The sequence below is a fragment of the Vidua macroura genome, chromosome 32 (genome assembly GCF_024509145.1).
Source record: "Vidua macroura isolate BioBank_ID:100142 chromosome 32, ASM2450914v1, whole genome shotgun sequence".
Lineage (NCBI taxonomy): Eukaryota > Metazoa > Chordata > Aves > Passeriformes > Viduidae > Vidua > Vidua macroura.
In genome coordinates this window covers 233633-259431 of record NC_071602.1, presented here as the reverse complement: position 1 = coordinate 259431, position 25799 = coordinate 233633, and the positions used below count along the sequence as shown (strand labels likewise).

Below are 25799 nucleotides of genomic sequence, written 5' to 3'. Positions count from 1 at the left end.
TTACTTTGTTTCCCTGTCCAAGAAGCCAGTGGTCTTATTAGTTCAAAAGCTCGGGCAGAAGCAAAATTTGGTGCAAAATTTGGTGCAAAAATTGATGCTAAAATGACAGATGGTCGTCCCCACAATTGAACATCATCTCTACAGCCAGGTCCTAATTCTAATTGGTGTACGCTACGCTTAGCACGTTGAGACTTGTGCCTTATGTTGAGTACCTGTTGGATGCTGGGGGCAAATGATGTTAATTTGCCAAAGTAACACGGTCCTCCTGCTGCTTTAGCAGGTATGGCAGGCCAGGCACGATCCCCACAAATGAGGAATACTCCTGGAGGTTACATCTGTGCCGTGGCCCTAAACCATGGAACAGGCCAAATCCAATTGTCACAAACAGCAGGAATGTTGTTGTACCAAGGGGATCCAGGGGCAATGCAAGTACTATTACTTCTTGGTTTGAATGCCTGAAGGTTTTCGGAGCTAATGTCCTTTCTCTGAAATCCAAAAACTAGACAGTAATTTCCTGGAGCAGACCCTAACATGTCAAGCTCCTGAGGTTCTTTTTATACCTGTAACATTCAGTCCTTTTTGCAATTAAGAATGCTCGGGACCCTAGGAGGGTTGGTCGAAATGTTGAGTTGTTTGCAGCAATTAATTGGAACATCTTTTGTTTCATTTCATTGTTGTGGATATTCTCAGTTCAGTCAGAGAGAAAAAGAGAGATTTCTACCAGGCTGGACCTGGGAGAGAGTTGGAAAAGAATGTAAAGAATTCACTATGTCTCTTGTTGTTCATATTGTTTATAGATATATTCTGCCACCGTGCATCATTCAGAGCACCATAATGGTGTGAGATGTTTTTACTTTAAGACCAATGAAATTTGTCTGCACAATGTTCTCTCTAAAGAGAGTGGTGCATTTGAAATAAATCAGTTTTCCTTCTCACTTCTGAACTGGAGTTCTTTGTTCCTGTCCTGCCACAACAACAACAACAGGCGGTAGTACAAAACTCATCTGCTGCTTGTTCAGGCTTGGGATATACTTTACTTTTTGTCCAAGGCCTGAATTCTGTGAGATTGTTCAAAGGAACTCTGATTAAGCAAGTACAAAAGGGATCAGAGGGGGGTAGCTAGTGATAAACAGAATGATTTTTGCCCTGTCTGATTGGCCCAGGTAACCCACATATTTGTTCATGGTTGGATGTTAATCCATGCTGTCTTCTCCAAGGACAGTTTTGTCAGTCCTAACAGCCCTGTAATCAAATGAAACAAGAATTTTGTAATTCTTGTTCCTAACTGGCAAAATGAACACCACAGGCTAAGAGCTTGAGTTCTTTTTGTGGCTAAGACAACAGTGTAAGCCTTGGCTAAAAGATGCCAAAAGAAAGCTTCATACAAGCCTTCAATATTTTCTGGTATCCATGTTTCTGGAAAAGGCTGATCTGGCTCAAGGTTCAGAAATGCTCTACCAGGTTCTTCAAAGGTAATACTAACAATGACATCTCAGCAGTCTGAGCACAAAGCATGATCATTTTGCAAGTGGTTCCACTGTATAACAAAATTCTTTCCACAACTACTGCAAGGTAACACTATGTCAGCTTGCTTTCCACAATTCTCACAAGCAGAATTTTTATAGCACTTCCTTAACACAGCATTACAAGCTAGCAGACCAAATGATTGTCCTGCTATGACTTTTGACACGACGTCTTCTCTGGAAGGTGGGATTGGTCCGAGTTCTTTGTGGAGTCTCTTGAAGATTGGGAAGAACTAGAGTTGATATCGATATTCCCTTCATTCTGCTGGGGTTGACATGCAGGGCAGACAAATCTGCTAGGGACCCACAAAGGTTCTTTACCTGTGGAAATACAGAAATATCCTTGACCGATAAAGAACACTGGACTGGGTCCTTCCCAGTTGCCTGTAGTCACATGTTTTTATAATGAACTTGCATCCCAGGAATGGTTTGATTTTGACTGTTTTGAATAGCCTGATTATGTAGAACAACAGGAGGCCCCTCTCTTCCTTCTGTTAGAGACAAGTAATTCCATGTGAAAATTACTTTATTTAACCGTTTACTTGCATCAATCTCTGTTGTCTTTTGTTTTCTCAAGTATTCTTTTAATGTGCGATTTGCTCTCTCGACTATGGCCTGTCCTGTAGGGGAGTGTGGAGTTCCCCTGACATGTTTCACCCCCCATGTTATCATAAATCTAGCAACCCATAAACTACTGCAAGCAGGGCCATTATCTGTTTTGATTTCTGCAGGCACTCCCATAACTGCAAAACAGGCTGTTAAATGTCTTTCAACATGAACTGCCTTTTCTCCAGCCTGGGCAGTGGCCCAAATGAAGTGAGAGTATGTACCAATTGTTACATGGACACATCTAGACTTTCTAAATTCAGAAACGTGTGTTACATCCTTTCCCCAAATTTGGAACGCTTTTGAACCTTTTGGGTTTAAACCCTATACCAGGCCCATGATGACTACACTGAGGACAGGAACGAACAATTCCTTTTGCATCTGCCAAAGGGATTCTGTTCTGTCGATGCAATGATTTTGCATTTTGATGAAACATTTTGTGAAAAATGCCAGACACTTGTTTTTAGAATTTTTAAAAGTTTAATAATAATAAAATGGTTATAAAAATAGCAATGCAATTAGAGCAATAAAAATTTAGGGTTGGGACAATGACAAGACAATTAAAAGCAAAGACTTACAGACATCAGGATGTTCTTGGGCACTAAGCTGCCAAAAACATGCCTTGAGAACAAAGGAATAACCCTTAAAAGCAACAGCCTGTTGCATATTCATCTATGTCATATATGATGCATAAATTCCTTGCAAATTAAGAACTTTTCTGTTTTTTGTCAACTTCTTCCCCTTAATCCTGGTGCTTCCATAAAGATGGAGAGAAGGTAGAAGAATGTTTGTCTTTTCTGATAAGGAGGCCATAACTCTTTGTGTCCTGTCACTGTTATCTCTCTGCGAAGAGTTTCTTGAATATCTTATCCCTTTCTTGAGCTAGTAAAAAATCTTACCTCACAGAGTTTCTATGTTAACATTATGTTATAACCTAAAACTATATTTAACACACCACTCAAGAGAATTAATACAGCATAACTTTCTAATATTACACATATCATATTCATTTTAATATTTGTGAAAAGCCAGTCATAAAAGATGCATTTTTCACAATTTCATGGCTGTTTCAGGCTTCTTCCAATTTGTTTCTTGGAGGTGTTATTGCAAAACAACTGACTGCTTCATGTGCTTGTGCATTGCCTTCGCCTAATCGAATGTTCCGCTGATGGCTTCTGATATGCATCATGCAGAATTCTTGCTCTCCTTGCTGAAGCGTGGTATGTAACTGTACAAACAGTTCACCAAGCTGCTGCTTTTTTCTTTCTCGTAGCAAAGCATCTTCAATGCGCTGCACTACGCCGACTACACACAATGAATCTGATGCTATGTTTACAGGCGTATCTTTCCAGTTTCCAAAGCCCAGCACATGGCTTTCGGTCCTAAGGTTTGGAGGCTGTGTCTCTGTTGCCCAAGGATGATGTGCTTCTGCCAGTGATTTTCTGATTGCCGCACACATGCAGCCTTCTTCATTTTTCGCCCCGCATCTGTAAACACCTTGGCCCTTTAACTGGCCTTTCAGAACAGAGTGTCCTTTTGACCCGTATCGTTCAAGCATCTTCCAAAGAGGCCCTTTTGGTCGATTATTATGTACAGTTCCTGTAGAGCCTATCAAGGCTTCTTGCACTTCAATCGAATGCCACAGGAGCCATTCCAAATCATCTCCACGGACCGGGCTGCTGATGTCTGCAGCCTCAGCTCCATCTAGTTCAATGATTCTGTCCCTCCCTTTCCTTACCAAAGCTGCTAATGCTTCTGACCAACACGAAATACGATGCCATAATTGCATTGGCAAAAACACCCACTCAAGAATGATGGCCGTGTCCTCCCCCTTTTTCTTTTGCCATTGTAGGGTAATGGCAAGGGGAGAAGTGGTGGCGTTGCAGATCAGAAGAGATAATGGCTGATCTGGCAATCGGCGATTACTCCATCCTGTTTGAATCTTACGAGCTACTGCATCCAGGGCAGCCTGTTGTTCTGGTGAACAGGTGTGGGGACTATGTGCCTGGGTGCCATGCAGCCAAGACTGGAAGGGGAGGAGGTCATCATTGGTGATGCCAACTAGATTACGAACCCATTGTACGTCTCCCAAAAGCCTTTGAGCATCATGCAGGGTACCGATCTGTGCAGTGATGGTTACCTTTTGTGGCCTGATCTGAGCGTCCGAGATGAGCCAACCCAGGTATTTCCATGGTACAGAACGCTGGACCTTTTCAGGGGTGACAGTCAGTCCACAGGAGTGCAAATGGTTGATGATCCACTCGAATTCACTATCTGTTAAAGCAGATTCGGCAGCAAACAAAATATCCATGTGGTGATAAATGAGCATGTGAGACCATCGCTTTCGCACAGGCTGAAGTGCCCAATCCACAGAGATTTGACACATACTTGGACTCTTTCTGGACCCCTGGGGTCAAACTACCCATTCATAGTGTTTGGCAGGGGCTGCACAGTTGACAGATGGCAGAGTAAATGCAAACCTCCGTGTATCATCAGGGTGTAAAGGAATTCTGGAAAAAAAAGTCCTTTAAGTCTATTATTATTATGATTTGCCAATTTTGTGGGATCATTGTAGGAGCAGGAAGGCCACTTTGCAGTGCAACCATACCTAACATTTGATCATTAACTTTTTGTAAATCATGTAAAAGTCGCCACTTGCCAGATTTTTTCAGGATGACAAATATAGGAGTGTTCCACGGGCTTGTGGAAGGTTGAATGTGACCTGCTTTTAGCTGTTCCTGCACTAACTCTTCTGCAATGCGCAGCCTTTCAGAGGTCTTCAGACACTGGTCTACCCACTCTGGCTTTTCAGTTAACCATGTAATTTTTAGGATGGGCAGCTGCCGCCCAGTGGCCGTGGCACAAAATGCTGCTCTGTTGTCAGCACCAGTCCCGGTTGTGACAAAACATCCTGTCCAATCAATCCTGGTAAAGTGTGTGGAAGTTGCATTACATAAGGTTTAATTACAATTGTTTGGCCGTCTTCAAACTGCAAAGTAATTAAGTCTTTACTTTGTTTTGGTGCTTTTGCTCCTCCCACCCCCACTGCTTGGGCAACTGGAGATTGTAATTCCCATGTCAGAGGCCCACATATGTTGATTAATGATGGTGAGATCTGCTCCAGAGTCTGGTAGTGGTTCTAAACTAATTTGTTGACTGCCCTTTTTCAGTTGAATTTTCACATATGGTCTTTGATTAAGGTCCAATGTGAAAAACACACCATATCCAGAGGATCCAAAACCTTCATTTCCTCTTACTTTAGCTACTTGGCCTTGTTTTTTGAGTTTTTCATAATACTCTCAATGTGTAAGAAAGTTTTCATAGGGAAGTATTTGTGCAATCTTGCTGCCTTTAGGAATTGTTACAGGTGGTTGTAAAGCACAGGCCATGATTTGTACTTGCCCTATGAAATCTGCATCTATTATTTCGGGTAATGCAATTACTCCTTGTTTGCTTGTTGACGACCTGCCAAGTAAAAGCCCTCCGGCTGGAGACTCAGCCCTGAGCACAGGGCCTTTTACTTCAGCTGGAATCAATGTTACCTCTTTGTTGCTCAGGGTTACCTCTACTGTGGTTGCCACGTCCACTCTGAGACTCCCTCGGGTGGCTGGGACGCGCTGGTATAGGAAACCGTATTTTTCATCTGTGTCGAAGGGGTGTGTTGGGTGGAAGGGGTCTGTACTTGTGTCTTTGTGCGGAGACAGGTCGCGCTGCTCTGCATGTTTCTTGACGGTTTGTGAGCACAGGCAGCGGTGGCATGAGTGTCAGAGTTACACACATGACACCAAACAGTTTTGGAACAGGTTCGCCGCATATGCCCAAATTCACCGCATCGGAAGCAGGTAGCAGTTTTAATCTTTCTGTTATTTTGACCTTTTATTTTAGCTTGCTTGCCTCTGTTTCCAGACAGAGCAGCTGCAATTACATGACCTTGTTCCTTTAATGTTTCTTTCATCGCTGCCGTGAAGGCGGCTGTCTGATTATTCTGTTCTGCCCGAGTGGCTCTCATAAGCATTTTGTCAACTGGGCTCCCTTGTGGTAATGTTGCCAGGATTGCTCTCGTTCTGGCATTTGCTCCTTCAAAAGCGAGAGTGCGGAACATATGTTCTTGGAGTTCAGGAGGCAAATCTGCATTATCTTTTATTGCTGCTGACAGACGGTCTAGGAATAGTCCACAGGGCTCTGTTCTTCCTTGGCGGACAGCGGTCTAAGGTGCAGGATTTTTCTTATCAGGTACAGACAAAAGAGCTCAGTGGGCTAAAGTCTGGGCAATTTGGTGCATTTGAATAGGATATGGTAGCTGAACCTGTGTGTTAGAATAGGGTCCTTGCCCAGTTAGCATGTCTGCCTGTATACCATACAGAGGGTCTCCTACTATTAAATGTTTATTTGCTTCTTCAACTGCTAATCTTTTCCATTCTCTTTCAAACAACAAATACTGAGACAGAGTGAGGAGAAGGGAAGCAACTCTTGCACAGTCAGCAGGGGCAAGGACATCTGCTGTAAAAATAAACGGAATAATTTGTCGGGTAGCTTCTGATCAAATACCATGGCTAGGAACTGCTTGTTTTGCTGGTTGTGATATTTTCCAATCATGAGGTTCCCAATTTGCTTAATTATTACTGACTATTGCAGGGCAAGCAAGAGAACTGGCAACCTGCCATTCACCTTCTATGATAGCATCTCGAATCACACCCGACCATCGCGGTTGAATTGGATCTTTTTCCGGCCTTGGTGCCTGCGGGGGTATTGCAAGGCATCCAGGCATGGGTGGAGCAGTCGGCTCCTCAGGGGGTGTCACAGGGACTGGGACTGAAAGGGGTGTCGGAATAGTCTTTAGCACTGACACAGTCTCTGTTTGTTTTTCCAATTGTTCCTGCCGTATGGATAATTCTGCTAATTTCTTTAACACTTCTTGAATTGAGTCATTAGAATCCGACTTTTTAGCTTTGTACTTAAATTCAGAGCGCTTTGACCTTCTAACTCTATCTTTTTCCTCTTCCTCGGACTCAGCCGACAGCATAGATTGGTCTGATGCTATGTCAGGCAAAGGAGGGCACAGGGAAGGGCAGCATTCTTTTCTTCTCCTTTCTGCCCGCAAGCTGAAGCTGCCTTTTTCGGCCTTGCATCACCCACCGCCTCAGGAATTTCTTCTATTTCTGCTGCTTCAGGCACTGCTTCCATATCTATGGCTTCTCTTGAAGGGGCATCAGTTACTTTTTCTCATTTTTGACCAGCTGCAGCAGACTCTGATGGGGCAACCTCCTCTTTTTGTGATGGATTATTTAGCAACTCTTGTAAATTAGAGCAAACAGGGACAGAGATTCCTTTCATGGGGACCTTTCCAACTCCAAAAAAGTTAGCGAGACGTGATGGCTTGGAAGGAACTTGTTGCTTTGCTCCACTCACATCGCCTCCCAAATCCTCAGTGGCTGCGGCAGCTACCTTTTTCTCAGCTTTCATAGTCTCTGAAGTATTGGTGATAGATTTCCAAGTAACTCCTAACTCCCTTGCTTCTTTTCCATATTTTCCACCTTCTATCATGATATCCCAGAGGAAGTTTCCTACCTCTTGCACTCAGATTCACTAAAGAGCAGGGCAGGTTCAGAAAGCTTTCCTTTTTTTACATGCCCATTTTATTAGGGCTATTACTTCTTCTTCTTTGGTGCCCTCACCTCTCTTTGAGAGGATAGTTGTCAGTAATTTAACTGCCGGGTCTAATTCCATCCTGGTCTTACCTTGGCAGGGCCTTGATCGGCCACTCAAGCTCTGGACTCTGCTCTTGCGTTTGCCTACCAGGCCTCTCCTGCCTCCAGCTCTCCGGCTCCCAAATCAGGTGCTTCCCTGATGCTTGGGAGCCTTCCGCATGTAAGTGTCTGCATTTAAGCAAAGGAGTCCCTGTTCATGGTGCCAGTATGAAGGGGGTCCCACGGAGAGCCGTCCGGAATAATGACACTCAAACCACTATGGCTGCATGTCCTCCTCCTTTATGGTCTAATTTATCCATATTTTATACCCTACTGCCTTACATCATACAACAGCTAATTAACATTCATTGGTTAAGGTCATATGATCACATCTACAAGTCACTTATTGATTGGCTGTTATACTACAAGCGTCTGATCAGGTTATAGTACGTGACAGTTTTCAGCATCCAGCATAGACTATTGTATTCATACAAAGCTTATTGTCTTTCCAAGGATGTCCTAAATACTTCTAAAGTAACTAAAGTATTTCCGTAATCTGCAGGCCAGGGTTGTCCAGTTCCTGCAAAGAAATGCCATCAAGGATAGCATGGCCTTGTTCCATGAGAAATTCCTCTACCTTTCTCTACTGTCACACAGCTGGTCTCTAATGTCACAGCCTGTTCTGTGATGTCATAGCCTGCTCTGTGATGTCATGCCTCTGCCCTGTGATGTCACAGCTGACTCTGTGATGTCACTGAGACAGCCTATGATACCATAGTTGCGTGATGACCTCACATAACCCACTCTGTGATGTCATATCCCACTCTGTGAACTCATGTTCCCAGATGATAAATTGTCTCCACCCGCTGAGCACACAAAATGCTCGTTCTGCAAAACCCCGGGCCTATGGAAACCACACAATGCCCATTGTGTGAGAAGGGGAACTGAAATTCACCAGCCTCAGTGTCCTGCCAGCTCAGCCAGGCTGACGGGAACATTGGGGTCCACGACCACCAGGGACCACCAGAGAGACCCCCCAGGACAGAAGAAGGCATGCAAAAAATGGGAGGGGAAATGTGTTCATGATTTTGGGGAAATGATTATCATCTGTGTGTTTAGTGCAGGACAATCAATGAATATGTGTGCAAAATACAGAATATGAACAGAAACTCTCCTGCACTCAGCATGCTTGGCTTTGGGAGGAGCTCTCCCCCGTGCATCCGGCTGAATAAAGAATGCTGCTTCCTAATGCTACATTGGGGTTAAGGAGTTTTCTGTTTTACTGAATTTTTGGTAACTCCCACTCCCAAGGAAAGCTCTGTCTCCTGCTGTTCACAAACAGAGAAGGGCTGGTGGCAAATGTGGTGCTCAGAGGCTGCCTGGGACACAGTGACCATGAAATAATCAAGTTTTCAATGTTCTGTGAAAGGAGGGGGGGCTTCAACCAAACTTCTACACAGGAATTACGGAGGGCAGACCTGGGCTTATTCAGGATGCAGATTTGGAGAGTAGTGAATCAAGTGTCTGATTCTTTCAGGGAAACAGCCCTTAAAAACAAAGAGGTCCAGGAAGGATGGACACATCTCAAGAAAGAAATCCTACGGGGGAAGGAGCAGCCTGTCCCTCTGTGCCGAAGTTGAGCCAGCGAGGAAAATGGACTGTTCTGTCTGTGCATGGAACAGTTCTTTTGTGGGAACTCAGGAAAAAAGAGGGTGCATCAACTTTGGACAGAAGATCAGGCATGTCAGGAAATCTTTCAGGATGTTGCTAGCTCGTGCAGAAAGTAGAGTGGTGAAAGGTCAATTAGAGCTTAAGCTGGCCACTTCTGTGAAAAAGAATAACAAGTGGTTAAAAATAAACTAATAGCAAAAGGAGGGATAAGTAGAACTTCTACTCTTTATTGGATGCAGTGGGGAATAAAGTACCTAAAGATAGGGAAAAGCTGAGCTGCTTAATGCCTTCTTTGCCCCAGTTTTCAACATTAGGACAGGTCATGCTCAGGACAAGTGTTCTCCTGAGCTGGTGGATGGGGACAGGGAGCAGAACAGCTCCCTGGAATCCAGGAGGGAGCAGCTGGGGACCTGCTGAGCCACTCAGATGCTCCCAGGTGTCTCTGGCACCAGATGGGATCCATCCTAGGGGCATGAGGGAGCTGGTGGATGAGCTCCCCAAGCTGCTCTCCATCATTTCTCATCAGTCCTGGCTCACCAGGGAGACCCCAGAGGACTCGAGGTGCCAGTGTGAGCCCATCCCCAAGAAAGGCTGGAAGGAGGATCTGGGGAACTGCAGGCCTGTCAGCCTGACCTCGGTGCCCAGCAAGGTTCTGGAACAGATCAGCCTGAGTGCCATCACAGGGCACCCACAGGATGGCCGAGGGATCAGAGCCAGCCAGCGTGGATTTCAATGTCTGCATTGAGGATCTGCATGAGGGGACTGAATCCACCATCAGGAAATTTGCAGATGACACCAAGCTGGGTGTGAGTGTGGATGTGCTGGAGGGTAGGAGGACTCTGCAGAGGGACCTGGACAGGCTGGATCCAGGTCCAACAAGGTGAGGTTTAACAAGACCAAGTGCCAGGTCCTGCACTTTGGCCACAAAAATCCCTGCAGAGCTACAGGCTGGGGACAGAGCGGCTGGACAGCAGCCGGCAGAAAGGGACCTGGGGGCACTGATGGACAGCAGGCTGGACATGAGCCAGCCGTGTGCCCAGGTGGCCAAGAAGGCCAATGGCTCCTGGCCTGGATCAGGAATGGTGTGGCCAGCAGGAGCAGGGCAGTGATTCTTCCCCTGTACTGGGCACTGGTTGGGCAGCACCTCGAGTGCTGTGTCCAGTTCTGGGTCCCCAATTTAGGAAGGACATGGAGGGGCTGGAGCATGTCCAGAGAAGGGCAACAAGGCTGGTGCGGGCTCTGCCACACGAGTCCTGTGAGGAGCAGCTGAGGGAGCTGGGGTTGTTTATCCTGGAGAATAGACTGCTCAGGGGAGACAAGGCAGTGTCAGGGCACAGGTTGGACTTGATGATCTCCAAGGTCTGTTGTAGCCTGGCTGGTTCTGTGATCCTCTGAAACCACCCTTGGAGCAGTTGCAGGAGGAGCCCTGGGCCTCCTCTTCAGAAGCTTGCAGCAGCCCAGGTCCCTCAGCTTCTCCTCACAGCCCCAAAGCCCGCTCTGGGCACGGCCAGCATGGCCTGGGCACCGCGGGCGGCTGGGACAAGGGGACAGGAGCCTTCAGCTGAGGGGCACTTTCTGGTTTCTCTCCTCGCAGCCGGGCTCTGCGGGTGCTGAGGCTGCTCTGGGCTCTGCCAGGGCTCTGCTGGGCTCAGCACCGGGCCAGAATCAGCCCAAGAAGAAATGGTGTGACCTGCAGCACAGACTTGCTTGAGCATTTCAGCAACACAGCTCAAATTTGCAGAGTGTACACCTCCAAGGGAAAACATGCCACCAGCCAAAAAATAAACTTGTTCAATACTTTTCTGAGATGAAATCAATCTGGGATGACCCCAAATGACATTTTGCAGCTTGCTCAAGCTGTAGCTCAGGCCTTCTCTGAACAGTTCTCTCCCTCACCTGCATTTTACTTCCCAACTGCTCCCTCTTTTCCCCCAGTGAGTTCCCAGCCCGTGGCAGTCTCCATCACACTGTTGCCTTCCTTGATGTGCCGCACCACGAGGAAGGCTGAGCCCCCAGCTTAGGGACTCATCCTGTCACTGGCTGAGGAGCAGCAATGTCTCAGAGGTCTGGTTGGATTTTAGTGGCATTCAGAGCTGCTCTCCAGCCCTCAGCTCTCCGCACTGCTGAGTTCCCACTCCCTTTTCCTTGTCCTTTCAGCAGGATGAGCTCTGTGAATCCCCTTGGGCCTCCCCACTCTTCCCAGCCCATGCACCCACCTCAGCTAGGCTGAAGCTGCAGCTTCTCTGTCTCCTCTGGCACACCAGTCCAGTCCCCTGTGCGGGGAGCCCCAGCCCCAGAGCGCAGCACCCAACAGTGCCGTCCGGGCTGGAGCAGCTGCCCTGCAGCCCTGGCTTGGCTCTTGGTGGCAAGGGAATGCTCCCTGTTTGCAGCTGTCCCTGCAGGATGGCCCCAGGGCAGAGCCCAGCTCCCACTGCAGCCCTGAAGCTTGGGGCAGACAGTGGTCCCAGAGCTGAGGTTCATGGGGAGCACCCGCAGCTGTGCCTGGCACTCTGTTGCCGTGTGTCACAGTGCAGGCTGCCTTGTACTGGGTGAATGGACCAGCCCCTGCTTTGACTGACAGGGGCCTCGCCCATCACATCTCTCCCAAGGCTGCAGGCATTTCACAGGCCAGAATCTGAAGGGGCGCAGAGATCAGACCAGTGAAATTATCCAGACTGGCTTTTTCAAAGGCCCCTTAGAAGGAAGGGCTTGAGTACAAACGCTCGCTGTTTGCCCCATGAACATCGGGCTGAGTGGCCTCTTTGGCTCCAACCCACTTTCCTTCTCGAGCCAACATTACCCACTGCCTCCCACATCCCCCCCGTGCCTTCCCACTGCCTTGTCCTGTCAGGGCTTTCGCAGCCCCTCATCTCTTGGTGGCCCCATCCCCTCAGGGTCTCCCTCAGCCCGGCCAACCTGCCCGGCAGCAGCGCCGCAGCCCCACAGGAGCTCCCGAGGAGCCCCATCCAGAGGCACCTCGGAGCCCTCAGCAATGCAGCCAGCAACACACGGGCAGGAGGACACAGATGGCCGTTCCTGCCTGGGACAGGGCTTGTGGCCATCTCCAGGCACCGGTCTCACAGGGATCCCTGGAACTCCGGCCCCTGCCCACCGGCTCTGTTGGCAGCACAAAGGCTTCAGCAGAACCACCAAAGGCCAAGGGGCTTCTGGCCATTTTCCCTGCAAGCCTGCACGTGCCTGGGCAGCTTGCTGAGCCCAGGCACCCTTTGCTCCCTCTTCCCCTATGCCCTGCAGAGCCTGGGCAGCAAAAGAAAGATCCTGGGAGTCTGTCTATTACAACACATCCTATATTTATATCCTAATGAAAAGCCAAAACAACGAAAGAACAATCTTGAAGAAATTAAACACTCCTGCTGGCTCAGGTGGCCCCAGCAGACAGAGCCTCTGGGATCAGCACTCTGCACAGCTCCGGCAGCGCAGCCAGCCGAGCCCCAAGAGACGAGGCCGTGTCCTCCATGCCCTGCGGAGCTGATCATGCAGGCTGTCCAAGATGGAATATCCAGCTCTCTCTACTGCCTGGAGGATGTACAATGTTTGAATTGCCAGGCTTCCAACGGCGACGCTGATGTCATTTGCCGTGCCTTCAAGGGCTGAAAGAGAGAGCAACAGAGCCATGGTCAGATCCCGGATCTGAGGGGACCCGAGGAGACCTCCCTGCCAGGGCCATCCCAGCCGGCTCCGGCCACGGCCAGCAGGGAATAAGGGACCAACGGGATCAGCCCGAAGCTGCTGGCCACGAATCCCCCAGGTGGCCCTGAAATCTCCGTGTGCTCTGCCCACGCCGCCCCTCGTCCGCACAGGGAGCAGAGCCCTGCGCAGCCGGGGCACGGCTTGCAGCTCCCCCGCCAGCCCCGCTGACAGCCCGCTGCCCTCACTCACCCTCACAGATGAGCTGGAGCTCTTCCTTCTTCCCCCTCAGCTGCCGCCCGGCCATCCCTGCCAACACAGAGCCCGTCACGGCCCAGCGGCACAGCTCCCTGCCAGCGGCGCTGCCGGCCCTGTGGCCACACGGCCTCCTGGCCCGGCAGGGCTCAGCCGGGCCCTTGCCGCACGCTGCCGCCCAAGGGCACGGCTGCGAGAGGGCGGCAGCAGCGCCCAGGCCAGCCGGGGCTCCACCCCGCCGGGCCCGGATGGCGCTGCCGGGGCAGCAGGCGGGGCTGGGGCCGAGCTGCGGCGGGGCGGGGAGGGAGCCCGGCCTCGCGGCTCACCCAGGAACCTGATGGCCGCCTCTCGCAGGGGCTCCTCTGGGCTCTCCAGGTAGGGCATGGCCTGGCGCAGGTGCTCGGCCGCTCTGCTGCTGTCGTCTGCCAGCTGGAGAGAGCGGCAGGAGGGAAGGCTTGGCGCGGGCTCAGCCCCTGGACCGGGCACTCCCTGCGCCCAGCCCCAGCCTCCCCTGCCCGCACCGCCGTGAGCTCGGGCCCACAGGAGCCTGGAGAAGAGCCCGCGCCGCCTCTGGCTGCAGCAGCGGGCAGGGGCACAGCTGCCAGCCCCGCACACTGAGCACCGCGCTCAGGGGGATTCTCCAGCCTGAGGCTGGCACTTCCAGACCATCCTTACCAGGCACTCGGTGAACTTCCACAGCTTCTTCTTCTTCACCACTTTTTCCAGATCCCTCCTCTTCAGGAACTGGGCCACACAAAGCAGCGTTTCCTGAGAAGCCTGGAGAGCAGCAGAGACGCGGAGATGGCCCCACAGCCCAGGGCGCAGGACCTGTGTCCCTGTGCCAAGGCCTGGAGGAGGCTGCAGCCCAGCAGGTGCCAGGGCAGGAGACAGCTGAGCCGCCTCCCAGGGGGACAGCAGCAGCCCACGAGTCCTCACCTGTGCCACACGCCCATCCTCGTCATGGCAGTGGAAGAAGAGTGGCAGCAGGCTCTGGCGCGCGTGTGTCTTCAGGGCCTTTTTGTCCTTTTGCAGTGGAAGAGACACCAATGTTTGGAAGAGCAGGATGGAGAGCAGCTGCACCTGGCTATTGTCCTGTATGAAAGGAAGAAAAAAAAGACCTGAGCATCGGCTGCATGGGGCTCAGCTTGGCTCAGGCCTGGAAATCCACAGGGCACAAAGTGTCCGGGCAGCAGCCAGTGGCTGTGGCTGGAGGGAGCGAGCCTTACGTGGTCAAAGAGTGGCAGGAGCGCCTCAACCAGCCGCAGTGCAATGGAGCTGGCTATCAGCATGTCCTTGTCCCGGGAGATAAAGCTGAGGAGCGTGACTGTCATGCTAACTATCTCTCCATCTGTGTCGCACAGGAGCTCCACAAGACTTTCAGTCAGGCTCCCCATTTTTTCACTCTGTGCGGAACACAAGTTTGTGAAACGCCATCCTGCTGCCGCAGGGCCTAGAGGCCAAAGGGCTGTTGCGGAGCACTTGGGCAGCTGAAGCAGGAGGCAGGAGAGCTGGGAGCAGCTGCCCCAGTGCCTAAAGCCCAGCAAAGCCCAAGCGACTGCATTCCCGAGCGCAGCCTCAGCCGCTGCCCCCTTCTCACCATCGAGGGATTGTCAATGAGCTTGAGAAGGGCCCTGAGCGCCAGGCGACGCCTGTCCCTGCACTTGCTGTGCAGGTGCCTTGACAAGATTTGCAGGACTCTGTTAGCACTGCCTCCACTCAAGTTCAGGCACTCGAGGACCTGAAAGGCACAGGGCAGTGACAGGGGACCCGGCCGGCAGGAGCCCGGAACCGCACAGGGCTGGGCCCAGGCAGCAGCACAGGGCGCGGGCACCCGTCCCAGGCAGCTGCGGCTACGAGAGGACAGAGAGCTGGGAGGCAGCTGAGCGAGGCAGCGCTGGCCATCAGGCTCACCTCCACAAGGAACGCCAGGGCGGGCAGCTCCCAGCGTGGCTCCAGTGTGTTGAGCAGCTGGAGCAGGTAGCGAGCGATCCGGGAGCACAAGGGGATGGAGACACGGGATATCTCCCTGGCAGGAGAAAAAGTAACCAGGACTTTGGGCCGGGGGACAAACCTCTCCCAGGACGGACTCACAGAGGTCTGGTCTTTCCCCAGCATCCTGCAAGGGGCCCTGGGCTATTTGGGAGGCGGCTCCTTGTGGGTACCCTCCTCTGCCAGCCTTTTCCAGTCTGCTTGGCTGTGCCTCGGTGACAAGGCCCTCTGGCCCACGACCACTGGGACTGTGTGGGGCACCCTGGGCACAGAGCACAAATGTCAGAGGCAGCGGGGAGAAGGGGGTCTCACCTGGCCAGCAGACCCACGGCATAGTGGTGGGTGTCAGCACACAGCAGCGTGTCCCAGCCACGCTTGCGTTCCATTGCCAGCACCACATCCTCGTGCTCCATTTGGCAGAGCAGGGACTTCAGGGTCCGCACTGCAAACCTGCGTGCAGAGCAAAGCCCAGGTCACGCTGGGAGCACTGGCTCCTGCCCAGGGATGTGGCAGGGACAGAGGAGTGGGATGGAGTACCTGTTGGGGCTGGTGGCAAGGCCGTATTGCTGCTGGCATCCCTTCCAGAAGGTATCGACCTCCTCTGGCATATCCAGAGTGCTGAAGAACACTTGGAAGAGCAGATGCACAAATAGGTGGGGGAAATACACCGTCACCATCTGTGGGACACAGGGCACCTGGAGGATCTCCCACATCACCAGAGTTGCCTGCAAAGGACAAAGCCCCCCTAGACAGCGCTCAGTGCCGAGGTGTCCGTGTGGCAGGGCCCGAGCACGGGAGGGAGAGGCCCGGGGAGACGCAGGAGGAGCAGCGGGCCTGGTGCCCCTGAAGCTGCCCCGTGGCCAGGTTTCAGCCCAGCGCCTGAGGCAGGGAGATGCAGTGGGGCAAGGAGGATGGAGAGCTGCTGGGCAGGTGGCCTTGGGGCCAGCAAAGGCCAGTTGCAGAAACTCACAGCCAGGACAAAGACACCAGTTTTGCCCCCATCAGAGGTGAACGTGCTGTGCTCTGGCCAACTCCCCAGCACATCGAGGAGCATCAGCTGCACTGGCTCGGCAGTCCTGGGCGAGCACATGATGCTCTTCCACATGGTGAAAGCAGCTCTGCGGGGTTAGAGCTCTGTCTCAGAGGGGTCTGGGACACAGCACCGTGGCCTGGGCAGCAGCAGGGACCTGAGCTGGCTGCCAGCTCTGCCTCTGCCCACTGCCCCTCGCCAGCAGCGCCCAGGCAGCCCAGGCCTGTGGGGACAGGCCCCTGAGGGGCAGCGAGGGAGCATGGCAGCAGGCTCGGGGGCTGAGGTGCCAGGGCTGGCAAAGGGAGCAGCCAGAGGGCCCTGGGGACTCTCTGTTGATCAGACACCTGGCACAGGCTGTACAGGCTGATGGGCTGGGGAGCCCTGAGCCCTCTGGGCAGGTGGCCCCATACCTGTCACAGGATGGGGCCACACACAGGAGCGTCATTACTACATCAGCAGGCTGTTCTTCGGTGAGATCCAGCAGGGCCCTCTTCAGCCTCTGCTCAGCAAACTGATTGTCCATGAGCCACTGGTGGATGTACCTCACCATGGCGGGCACCTGGAGAAGGCACGGGGAGACTTGGAAAGCTGCCAGAGGGAGGAATGTCCCCAGCTTCCCCAGAGAAGTGCTTCCCTTCCCACCACACTGCCATGGCCTCAAAGGCTTCCAGTGACCAGCAGGCGTGGCTTGGGAGGCCAAGCAATTCCTGGGAGGATCAAACCCTGGCCACAGGCTGCTTATTTGCTTTGGATTGCAAAACCCCTCCTCTACAAGCACATCCAGCAGGGCAGCAGAGGTCTTGGTTTTGAAGGTGTGTGAATATGCTCTGAGCCCTTTGCCCATGGTGCTGGGCTCTTCCTCCTGAATCCTCTTGATGAATTTGCAAACCAAGTGTAGGAGAAGGGCAGGAAGCCAGGGATGTTCCACGGAATGCTCCAAGCGCGGTGCTCGGCTGAGCGGTGCCAGCAGGCCCAGCCCAGGTGGGGATGGCTGCAGGTACCTCCACTGTTCTGCGGAAGAGGCCACGGGCGGGGTCCTGCTCTTGTGTGCGGTCCACGGCTGCATCTGGCAAAGAGCGAGCGCAGCCAGAGCTGAGGGGCTGCGGGAGAGGCCGGAGAACACAGCCCAGCCCTGAGCTCCCCAGGCAGGGACAGCCCCGGGATACCCCAGGGGATGGAGCACGGCCACTGCGGGGTGTCTGCCCGGCCCCTCTTCTGTCCTGTCCGTGGGCATGTCCCCAGGGGATGGGATGGGATGGGATGGGATGGGATGGGATGGGATGCCATGGGATGCCATGGGATGGGATGGGATGCCATGGGATGCCATGGGATGGGATGGGATGAGTTGGGATGGGATGCCATGGGATGCCATGGGATGGGATGCCATGGGATGGGATGCAGTGGGATGGGATGCAGTGGGATGGGATGCAATGGTGCCAAGCTGGCTGCAGGCACCAACCCTAAGCCCAGCTCTGCCACTCACCCTCCTGTAGAGTCTTGAACCGCACCACCTCTTTGATCTCCTCTATTGGGGCAGCTCCAGGGCCTTCTTCCTCCTCCTGCACCCAGGCCAGCTTGGGCCCTCTCAGGGGTCTCTGCTCCATGGCAGTGACTGGATTTGAGGCTACTTGCAGGAGAGATGCCTCGGAAAAGCTCCGAGTCAGCAAGTCCTGCAGTCGTGCCTGGAAGGCACCTTCAAGAGAGAAGCCTCAGGAAGGCTACAGGACAGCAAGTCCTGCACTCTGGTCTTGAGGGCTGCTGCCACAAGGACAGGAGACTCCTGTCAAGGATTGATTGTGGTCAGGCCTTGAGGGCACCGGTGGCAGGGATGGGAGATGCCTCTGGGGCACCAAGTCCCACGGTCTGCCCTCAAGGGCAGCTGCAGAAGAGAAGCCTCGGGAAGGCCACCCGTCACCAAGTCCTGTGGTCTGGCCTCGAGGTCAGCTGCAGGAATAACGCCTGGGAAAAGCTCCGGGTCAGACACGAACGAGTGCGCTGTGCGGGGGCTCCTCACGGCACCGCTCTGTCCCGTCCTGTCCCGTCGCGTGCTCCAAGCACTCTGGCGTGGTCTTGTCACCGCCAGCTCCTATGTCACCCCGTGTCACAAAGGGCCCTTGGACACGCTGTCCCGTTCCATGACACGGTGACCACGCTGCACCGTGTCACAAAGGGCCCCTGCACACACTGCCCCCTGCCCTGGGGCTGCCCCCGACCCACCCAAAGTGGCCCAGGTTGGAAGGAATTCCTCACCCCAAGTGTCTAAGACAGCCCAACAGGGTCTTTAGGAACGGCTGAAACCATCAGCAAATAGAAAAGGAGGAATCCCCAAATTTCCCCCCAAAATTCCCGATTTCCCCCCCCCAAATCCCGAATTTTCCCCCCAAAATTCCCGAATTTTCCCCCAGATCCCCTCAGGAGCCTTCATCCCTCCCCCCTCCTCCTCCTCCTCATCTTCCTCCCTGTTCCCACTTTTCCTTCCTCCCCTTCCTCTTCCTCCTCCTCCTCCCGAGCCTTCCTCCCCTCCTGTCTCCATCCTCATCTTCCCGAGCCTTCATCTTCCTCCTCCCCGCGGCTCCTTCCTCTTCCTCACCTCGCTTTTCCCTCCTCCTCCTCCTCCTCCCAAGCCTTCATCCCCTCCCAGCTCCATCCTCTTCCTCCTGGCTCCGCATGCCCACGCCTTCCTCTTCATCTTCCTCCTCCTCTTCCCGAGCCTTCCTCCCTTCCCGCATCTTCCTCCTCCTCCTCGCGCTGCTCCTCCTTTTCCTCCCCCCCGGGGTCTCCTTCATCTTCCTCCTCCTCCTTTTCTTCATCCCCTCGCTTTCTTCATCTTCCTCTTCCTCCTCTCCATCCTCCTTCTTCTCCTCCTCCTCCCAGGCCTTCCTCCCGCTCCTCCTCCTCTCCCCAGTCCCTCCTCCCGGGCCTTCCTCCTCCTCCCGCTCCTCCTCCTCCTCCTCCTCCCACTCTTCCTCCCTTCCCGCTGCCACATCTTCCTCCTCCTCTTCCTCCTCCTCCTCCTCCCCCCAGATCTTCATCCCCTCCATCCTCCTCCTCCCGCGCCTTCATCCCCTCCTCCTCCTCCTCTCCATCCTCTCCCCCCCATCCCGAGCCTTCATCCCCTCCATCCTCATCCTCCTCCTCCTCCTGAGCCTTCATCTCTTCATCCCCTCCATCCTCATCCTCCTCCTCCTCCATCCTGGTCCTTCATCCCCCCCCCCCCTTCCTCCTCCTCTTCTCGAGCCTTTATCCCTTCATCCTCTCCATCCTCTTCCTCCTGCTCCTTCATCCTCCTCCTCCTCCTCTTCCTCTTCCCGGTCCTTCCCCCTCCTCCTCCCAAGCCTTCATCCCTTCATCCTCTCCATCCTCTTCCTCCCCCCGTTCCCCCCCGTCCTCCTCCTCCTCCTCCCCCCAGGCCTCAGAGCCCCCAGGGCTGCCGACGCAGCTGTGCTGGGAAGGGCACGGGGCCTTCCACAGAAGCTGGCACGGCCTCCTTGGGACACGTCCCGGCTGGTGGCCATCCTAAACCCGCGGGTGTGACACAGACACGGAACGTGTGGGCCAGAGCACCAATGCTGCTTGGACCCCTGGGGCCCGGGGAGCGCTGACATCAGCAGGTGTGGCAGAGTCCCTGCCCAAGCAGACCTGCCACCCCCCGGGCCCTGGCAGCGCTGGTGCCCTTCTCCTGCCCCAGAGACCTGTGCCCATGGGGGGCTTCTGTGCCAGAGGGAGCCAAAGCCCACGTGCATTGGGGGCTGCGCTCCTGCCTGCAGGGGCTCTTGGCAGGAGCACCTGGAGCAACTGCTGGCAACACTTGGTCTCTGTCAGAAGCTCTTACTCCATGCTGAAATTATTTTCTCATTGAAGTTACTGCCTTCTGCACAAAAATACCTTAGTGGCCAAGGCACAGAAGAATCTGGCAAGTAAGAATCCTCACTTCAGGAAAGCTTTCCTTCCCATTGTTCAACTCAAGTAGTTCCAAAAATTTGCAAACTTCCCAAATTAATTGGGATGGCCTGAGGAGGTGAAGATTTGGAAGTAATTAGCACAGACATACCGAAGTACTTAGCAGCAGTTAGCATAAGAAAAACCTGGCAGGCCTAACTTGACCTGAGAGTGACTTGACAAAAAGCTTTAGCCATAGTCTACCAGAAGAACTAAGGGCAAGTGTGGAGTCAGCCCTGTGCAGGGAAGCCGTGAGGAAGACTGTGCTGCTTTGGGGCATGGAGACGGCTCCTGGCCAGGGCCTGGACATCAGCTTCAAGTACAGCAATCTGACACAATGTATTTCTAACCCCCTGCCTATCGAATCACCTCAGCAGTGTAAAGATGGATGGTATGTTTGATACAATTCCTACATCAGCCCCCTGAACTTTATAGGTGGTGGAGAAACATTTCAGTGGCTGCAGACCCCTGCCTTCCTGCCAGGTCAGTAAAAGGGCTTTTGGCAGACAGTGCATTTGTCTGCCGATTTCTTTGAATAAGGGAGACCCCTCAGGACTGCTGTATCCTGAGGGAACACCATTGGCCTTGACCTGAAGGCACCTGCACCAGCTTAAAATCAGCTGCCTCAGCTTCCAGGACCTCTCTTGGCCAGCATCCTGACGTGGATGCAGGACTGCTGCGAGGCACTGCTGGGATCCAGCGGGACGGGACCGGCTGTCTCGTGTCCACGTAGCACCCCCTGACACAGCCAGGGTCATCCCGAAACCAGAGAAACGCTCACGTGTCAGCACAGGGGAGCAAGGAGCACTGGGCTCCTCTCAGGGTATCTCAGCTGGGCTCGCTCCACAACACAGCCCCATTTTAAGGCCTGCTGATGCCCAGCTGCCAGAAATGCCTACCTTGCTCTCTCCAAGATGCACAGGGAGAGCCAATGAGCAGGACACCTTGGGAGGCAAACCTTTCCTGCCTTTTCTGAGGCCAGGGACACACCAAGATCAAACAAGACTCTCCACGCTGCGTGGTCCACACAGCCCAGCTCTGTGCTGGCCCTGGGCCACAGCAGCATCCACCAAGCAAGAGGCAAATGCATATTGCCAAGAGTTGAAACCCAGCAGACAGGGAAGATGTGAAAAGTGTATGCATAAAGGCCTTTTAATTCACAGCTCTCAAAGAGAGCTTTGGGGCTCGCGGCTGGACAGAGGCGCTCCTGCTCACACCTCTGTCCAAAGGGGGGAACACACCCTGCTGCAGGTGCTTGGGTTGGTCTCCATAGGTCCAGGCGGATGCCAAACCTGCTCTTCACAGCCTTCTCCCTTTCCCTGCCCCTCTGCCAAGTGCAACGAGCCTCAAAGACTGAAAGGACCACAGAGAGACAAAGGGGGACACTTGCACCTGCCTCCCTGGGAAGCACTTCCCTTGAGAAGCAAGCCCCTTTCCTCCAATGGCATTTCCCCAAACGTGTAGCTTTCCTGGGGAACACCAACACACTCTTAAGAAAAGCTGGCAAGGCTGAATGACTTCAGGTCCTTTCAGGACAGGCACTCCAGCTGTAGCTCCTATTTAAACCCTATACCAGAACCACGATGACTACACTGAGGACAGGAACGAACAATTCCTTTTGCATCTGCCAAAGGGATTCTGTTCTGTCGATGCAATGATTTTGCATGTGGATGAAACACTTCATGAAAAATGCCAATCACTTGTTTCCAGAATTTTTAAAAGTTTATTAATAATAAAATGGTTATAGAAATAGCAATACAATTAGAGCAATAAAAATATAGAGTTAGGACAATTACAAGACAATTAAAAGCAAAGAATTACAGACATCAGGATGTTCTTGGGCACTAAGCTGCCAAAAACATGCCTTGAGAACAAAGGAATAACCCTTAAAAGCAACAGCCTGTTGCATATTCATCTATCTCATATATGATGCATAAATTCCTTGCTAATTAAGAACTTGTCTGGTTTTTGTCAACTTCTTCCCCTTCATCCTGGTGCTTCCATAAAGATGGAGAGAAGGTAGAAGAATGTTTGTCTTTTCCGATAAGGAGGCCGTAACTCTTTGTGTCCTGTCACTGTTATCTCTCTGCGGAGAGTTTCTTGATTATCTTATCCCTTTCTTGAGCTAGTAAAAAATCTTACATTGCAGAGTTTCTATGTTAACATTATGTTATAACCTAAAACTATATTTAACACACTACTCAAGAGAATTAATACAGCATAACTGTCTACTATTACGCATATCATATTCATTTTAATATTTGTGAAAAGCCAGTCATAAGACACACATTTTCACAATTTCATGGCTGTTTCAGGCTTCTTCCAATTTGTTTCTTGGAGGTGTTATTGCAAAACAACTGACTGCTTCATCTCCTCGTGCATTGCCTTCGTCTAATCTAATGTTCCACTGATGGCTTCTGATATGCATCATGCAGAATTCTTGCTCTCCTTGCTGAAGCGTGGTGTGTAACTGTACAAACAGTTCACCAAGCTGCTGATTTTTTCTTTCTCGTAGCAAAGCATCTTCAATGCGCTGCACTACGCCGACTACACACAATGAATCTGATGCTATGTTTACAGGCGTATCTTTCCAGTTTCCAAAGCCCAGCACACGGCTTTCGGTTCTAAGGTTTGGAGGCTGTGTCTCTGTTGCCCAAGGATGATGTGCTTCTGCCAGTGATTTTCTGATTGCCACACACATGCAGCCTTCTTCATTTTTCACCCTGCATCTGTAAACACCGTTGGCCCTTTGACTGGCCTTTCAGAACAGAGTGTCCTTTTGACCCGTATCGTTCAAGCATCTTCCAAAGAGGCCCTTTTGGTCGATTATTATGTACAGTTCCTGTAGAGCCTATCAAGGCTTCTTGCACTTCAATCGAATGCCACAGGAGCCATTCCAAATCATCTCCACGGACCGGGCTGCTGATGTCTGCAGCCTCAGCTCCATCTAGTTCAATGATTCTGTCCCTCCTTTTCCTTACCAAAGCTGCTAATGCTTCTGACCGACACGAAATACGATGCTATAGTTGCATTGGCAAAACCTCCCACTCAAGAATGATGGCCGTGTCCTCCCCCTTTTTCTTTTGGCATTGTAGGATAATGGCAAGGGGAGAAGTGGTGGCGTTGCAGATCAGAAGAGATAATGGCTGATCTGGCAATCGGCGATTACTCCATCCTGTTTGAATCTTACGAGCTACTGCATCCAGGGCAGCCTGTTGTTCTGGTGAACAGGTGTGGGGACTATGTGCCTCGGTGCCATGCAGCCAAGGCTGGAAGGGGAGGAGGTCATCACTGGTGATGCCAACTAGATTACGAACCCATTGTACGTCTCCCAAAAGCCTTTGAGCATCATGCAGGGTACCGATCTGTGCAGTGATGGTTACCTTTTGTGGCCTGATCTGAGCGTCCGAGATGAGCCAGCCCAGGTATTTCCATGGTACAGAACGCTGGACCTTTTCAGGGGCGACAGTCAGTCCACAGGAGTGCAAATGGTTGATGATCCACTCGAATTCACTATCTGTTAAAGCAGATTCAGCAGCAAACAAAATATCATCCATGGGGTGATAAATGAGCATGTGAGACCATCGCTTTCGCACAGGCTGAAGTGCCCAATCCACAAAGATTTGACACATACTTGGACTCTTTCTGGACCGCTGGGGCAAAACTACCCATTCATAGTGTTTGGCAGGTACTGCAGGGTTGACAGATGGCAGAGTAAATGCAAACCTCTGTGTATTATCAGGGTGTAAAGGAATTGTGAAAAAACAGTCCTTTAAGTCTATTATTATTATTATTATTTGCCAAGTTTGTGGGATCATTGTAGGAGCAGGAAGGCCACTTTGCAGTGCACCCATACCTAACATGTGATCATTAACTTTTCGTAAATCATGCAAAAGTCTCCACTTGCCAGATTTTTTTCAGGATGACAAATATAGGAGTGTTCTAAGGGCTTGTGGAAGGTTGAATGTGACCTGCTTTTAGCTGTTCCTGCACTAACTCTTCTGCAATGCGCAGCCTTTCTGAGGTCATCGGCCACTGGTCCACCCACTCTGGCTTTTCAGTTAACCATGTAATTTTTAGGATGGGCAGCTGCCGCCCAGTGGCCGTGGCCCAAAATGCTGATCTGTTGTCAGGACCTGTCCCAGTTGTGACAAAACATCCCGTCCAATCAATCCTGGGAAAGTGTGTGGAAGTTGCATTACATAAGGTTTAATTACAATTGTTTGGCTGTCTTCAAACTGAAAAGTAATTAAGTCTTTACTTTGTTTTGGTGCTTTTGCTCCTCCCACCCCCACTGCTTGGGCAACTGGAGATTGTAATTCCCATGTCTGAGGCCACATATGTTGATTAATGATGGTGACATCTGCTCCAGAGTCTAATAATGGTTCTAAACTAATTTGTTGACTGCCCTTTTTCAGTTGAATTTTCACATATGGTCTTTGATTAAGGTCCAATGTGAAAAACACGCCATATCCAGAGGATCCAAAACCTTTATTTCCTCTTACTTTAGCTACTTGGCCTTGTTTTCTGAGTTTTTCATAATACTCTCAATGTATAAGAAAGTTTTCATAGGGAAGTATTTGTGCAATCTTGCTGCCTTTAGGAATTGTTACAGGTGGTTGTAAAGCACAGGCCATGGTTTGTACTTGCCCTATGAAATCTGCATCTATTACTTCGGGTAATGCAATTACTCCTTGTTTGCTTGTTGACGACCTGCCAAGTAAAAGCCCTCCAGCTGGAGACTCAGCCCGGAGCACAGGGCCTTTTACTTCAGCTGGAATCAATGTTACCTCTTTGTTGCTCAGGGTTACCTCTACTGTGGTTGCCACGTCCACTCCGAGACTCCCTCGGGTGGCTGGGACGCGCTGGTATTGGAAACCGTATTTTTCATCTGTGTCGAAGGGCTGTGTTGGGTTGAAGGGGTCTGTACTTGTGTCTTTGTGCGGAGACAGGTCGCGCTGCTCTGCATGTTTCTTGACGGTTTGTGAGTACAGGCAGCGGTGGCATGAGTGTCAGAGTTACACACATGACACCAAACAGTTTTGGAACAGGTTCGCCGCATATGCCCAAATTCACCGCATCGGAAGCAGTTTTAATCTTTCTGTTATTTTGACCTTTTATTTTAGCTTGCTTGCCTCTGTTTCCAGACAGAGAAGCTGCAATTACATGACCTTGTTCCTTTAATGTTTCTTTCATCGCTGCCGTGAAGGCGGCTGTCTGATTATTCTGTTCTGCCCGAGTGGCTCTCATAAGCATTTTGTCAACTGGGCTCCCTTGTGGTAATGTTGCCAGGATTGCTCTCGTTCTGGCATTTGCTCCTTCAAAAGCGAGAGTGCGGAACATATGTTCTTGGAGTTCAGGAGGCAAATCTGCATTATCTTTTATTGCTGCTGACAGACGGTCTAGGAATAGTCCACAGGGCTCTGTTCTTCCTTGGCGGACAGCGGTCTA

At 51.8% G+C, this 25799-nt stretch overlaps 2 protein-coding genes across 2 annotated transcripts; both read right to left on the bottom strand.

Moving 5' to 3' along the window:
- Positions 1-12779: 12779 nt before the first annotated feature.
- LOC128820919 (uncharacterized) lies at positions 12780-16092 on the bottom strand. Its single transcript, XM_054001759.1, has 10 exons — positions 15917-16092; positions 15692-15829; positions 15302-15416; positions 14988-15128; positions 14617-14793; positions 14327-14482; positions 14066-14167; positions 13717-13819; positions 13388-13444; positions 12780-13098 (listed from the first exon to the last, which is right to left on the bottom strand). Exons 1-10 carry the CDS (start codon positions 16090-16092, stop codon positions 12899-12901), a joined length of 1365 nt encoding a protein of 454 aa, XP_053857734.1. The 3' UTR covers positions 12780-12898.
- Positions 16093-16124: 32 nt separating this feature from the next.
- LOC128820918 (uncharacterized) lies at positions 16125-18159 on the bottom strand. Its single transcript, XM_054001758.1, has 4 exons — positions 17893-18159; positions 17411-17475; positions 16820-16968; positions 16125-16497 (listed from the first exon to the last, which is right to left on the bottom strand). Exons 1-4 carry the CDS (start codon positions 18011-18013, stop codon positions 16125-16127), a joined length of 708 nt encoding a protein of 235 aa, XP_053857733.1. The 5' UTR covers positions 18014-18159.
- Between the last annotated feature and the right edge of the window lie 7640 nt (positions 18160-25799).

Excerpts from the sequence above, each read along its gene's own strand:
- LOC128820919 (XM_054001759.1), bottom strand. The coding sequence starts at position 16,092 with ATGTGGGAGATCCTCCAGGTGCCCTGTGTCCCACAGATGGTGACGGTG. Across the intron at positions 14,794-14,987 it reads TCATTGACAATCCCTCGATG|AGTGAAAAAATGGGGAGCCT; the intron begins GTGAGAAGGGGG and ends TGTTCCGCACAG. Across the intron at positions 13,820-14,065 it reads GGAAGTTCACCGAGTGCCTG|CTGGCAGACGACAGCAGCAG; the intron begins GTAAGGATGGTC and ends CGCTCTCTCCAG.
- LOC128820918 (XM_054001758.1), bottom strand. The coding sequence starts at position 18,013 with ATGGAGCAGAGACCCCTGAGAGGGCCCAAGCTGGCCTGGGTGCAGGAG. Across the intron at positions 16,969-17,410 it reads TCTTCCGCAGAACAGTGGAG|GTGCCCGCCATGGTGAGGTA; the intron begins GTACCTGCAGCC and ends TGCCTTCTCCAG. Across the intron at positions 16,498-16,819 it reads GTGGCCCCATCCTGTGACAG|AGCTGCTTTCACCATGTGGA; the intron begins GTATGGGGCCAC and ends CTAACCCCGCAG.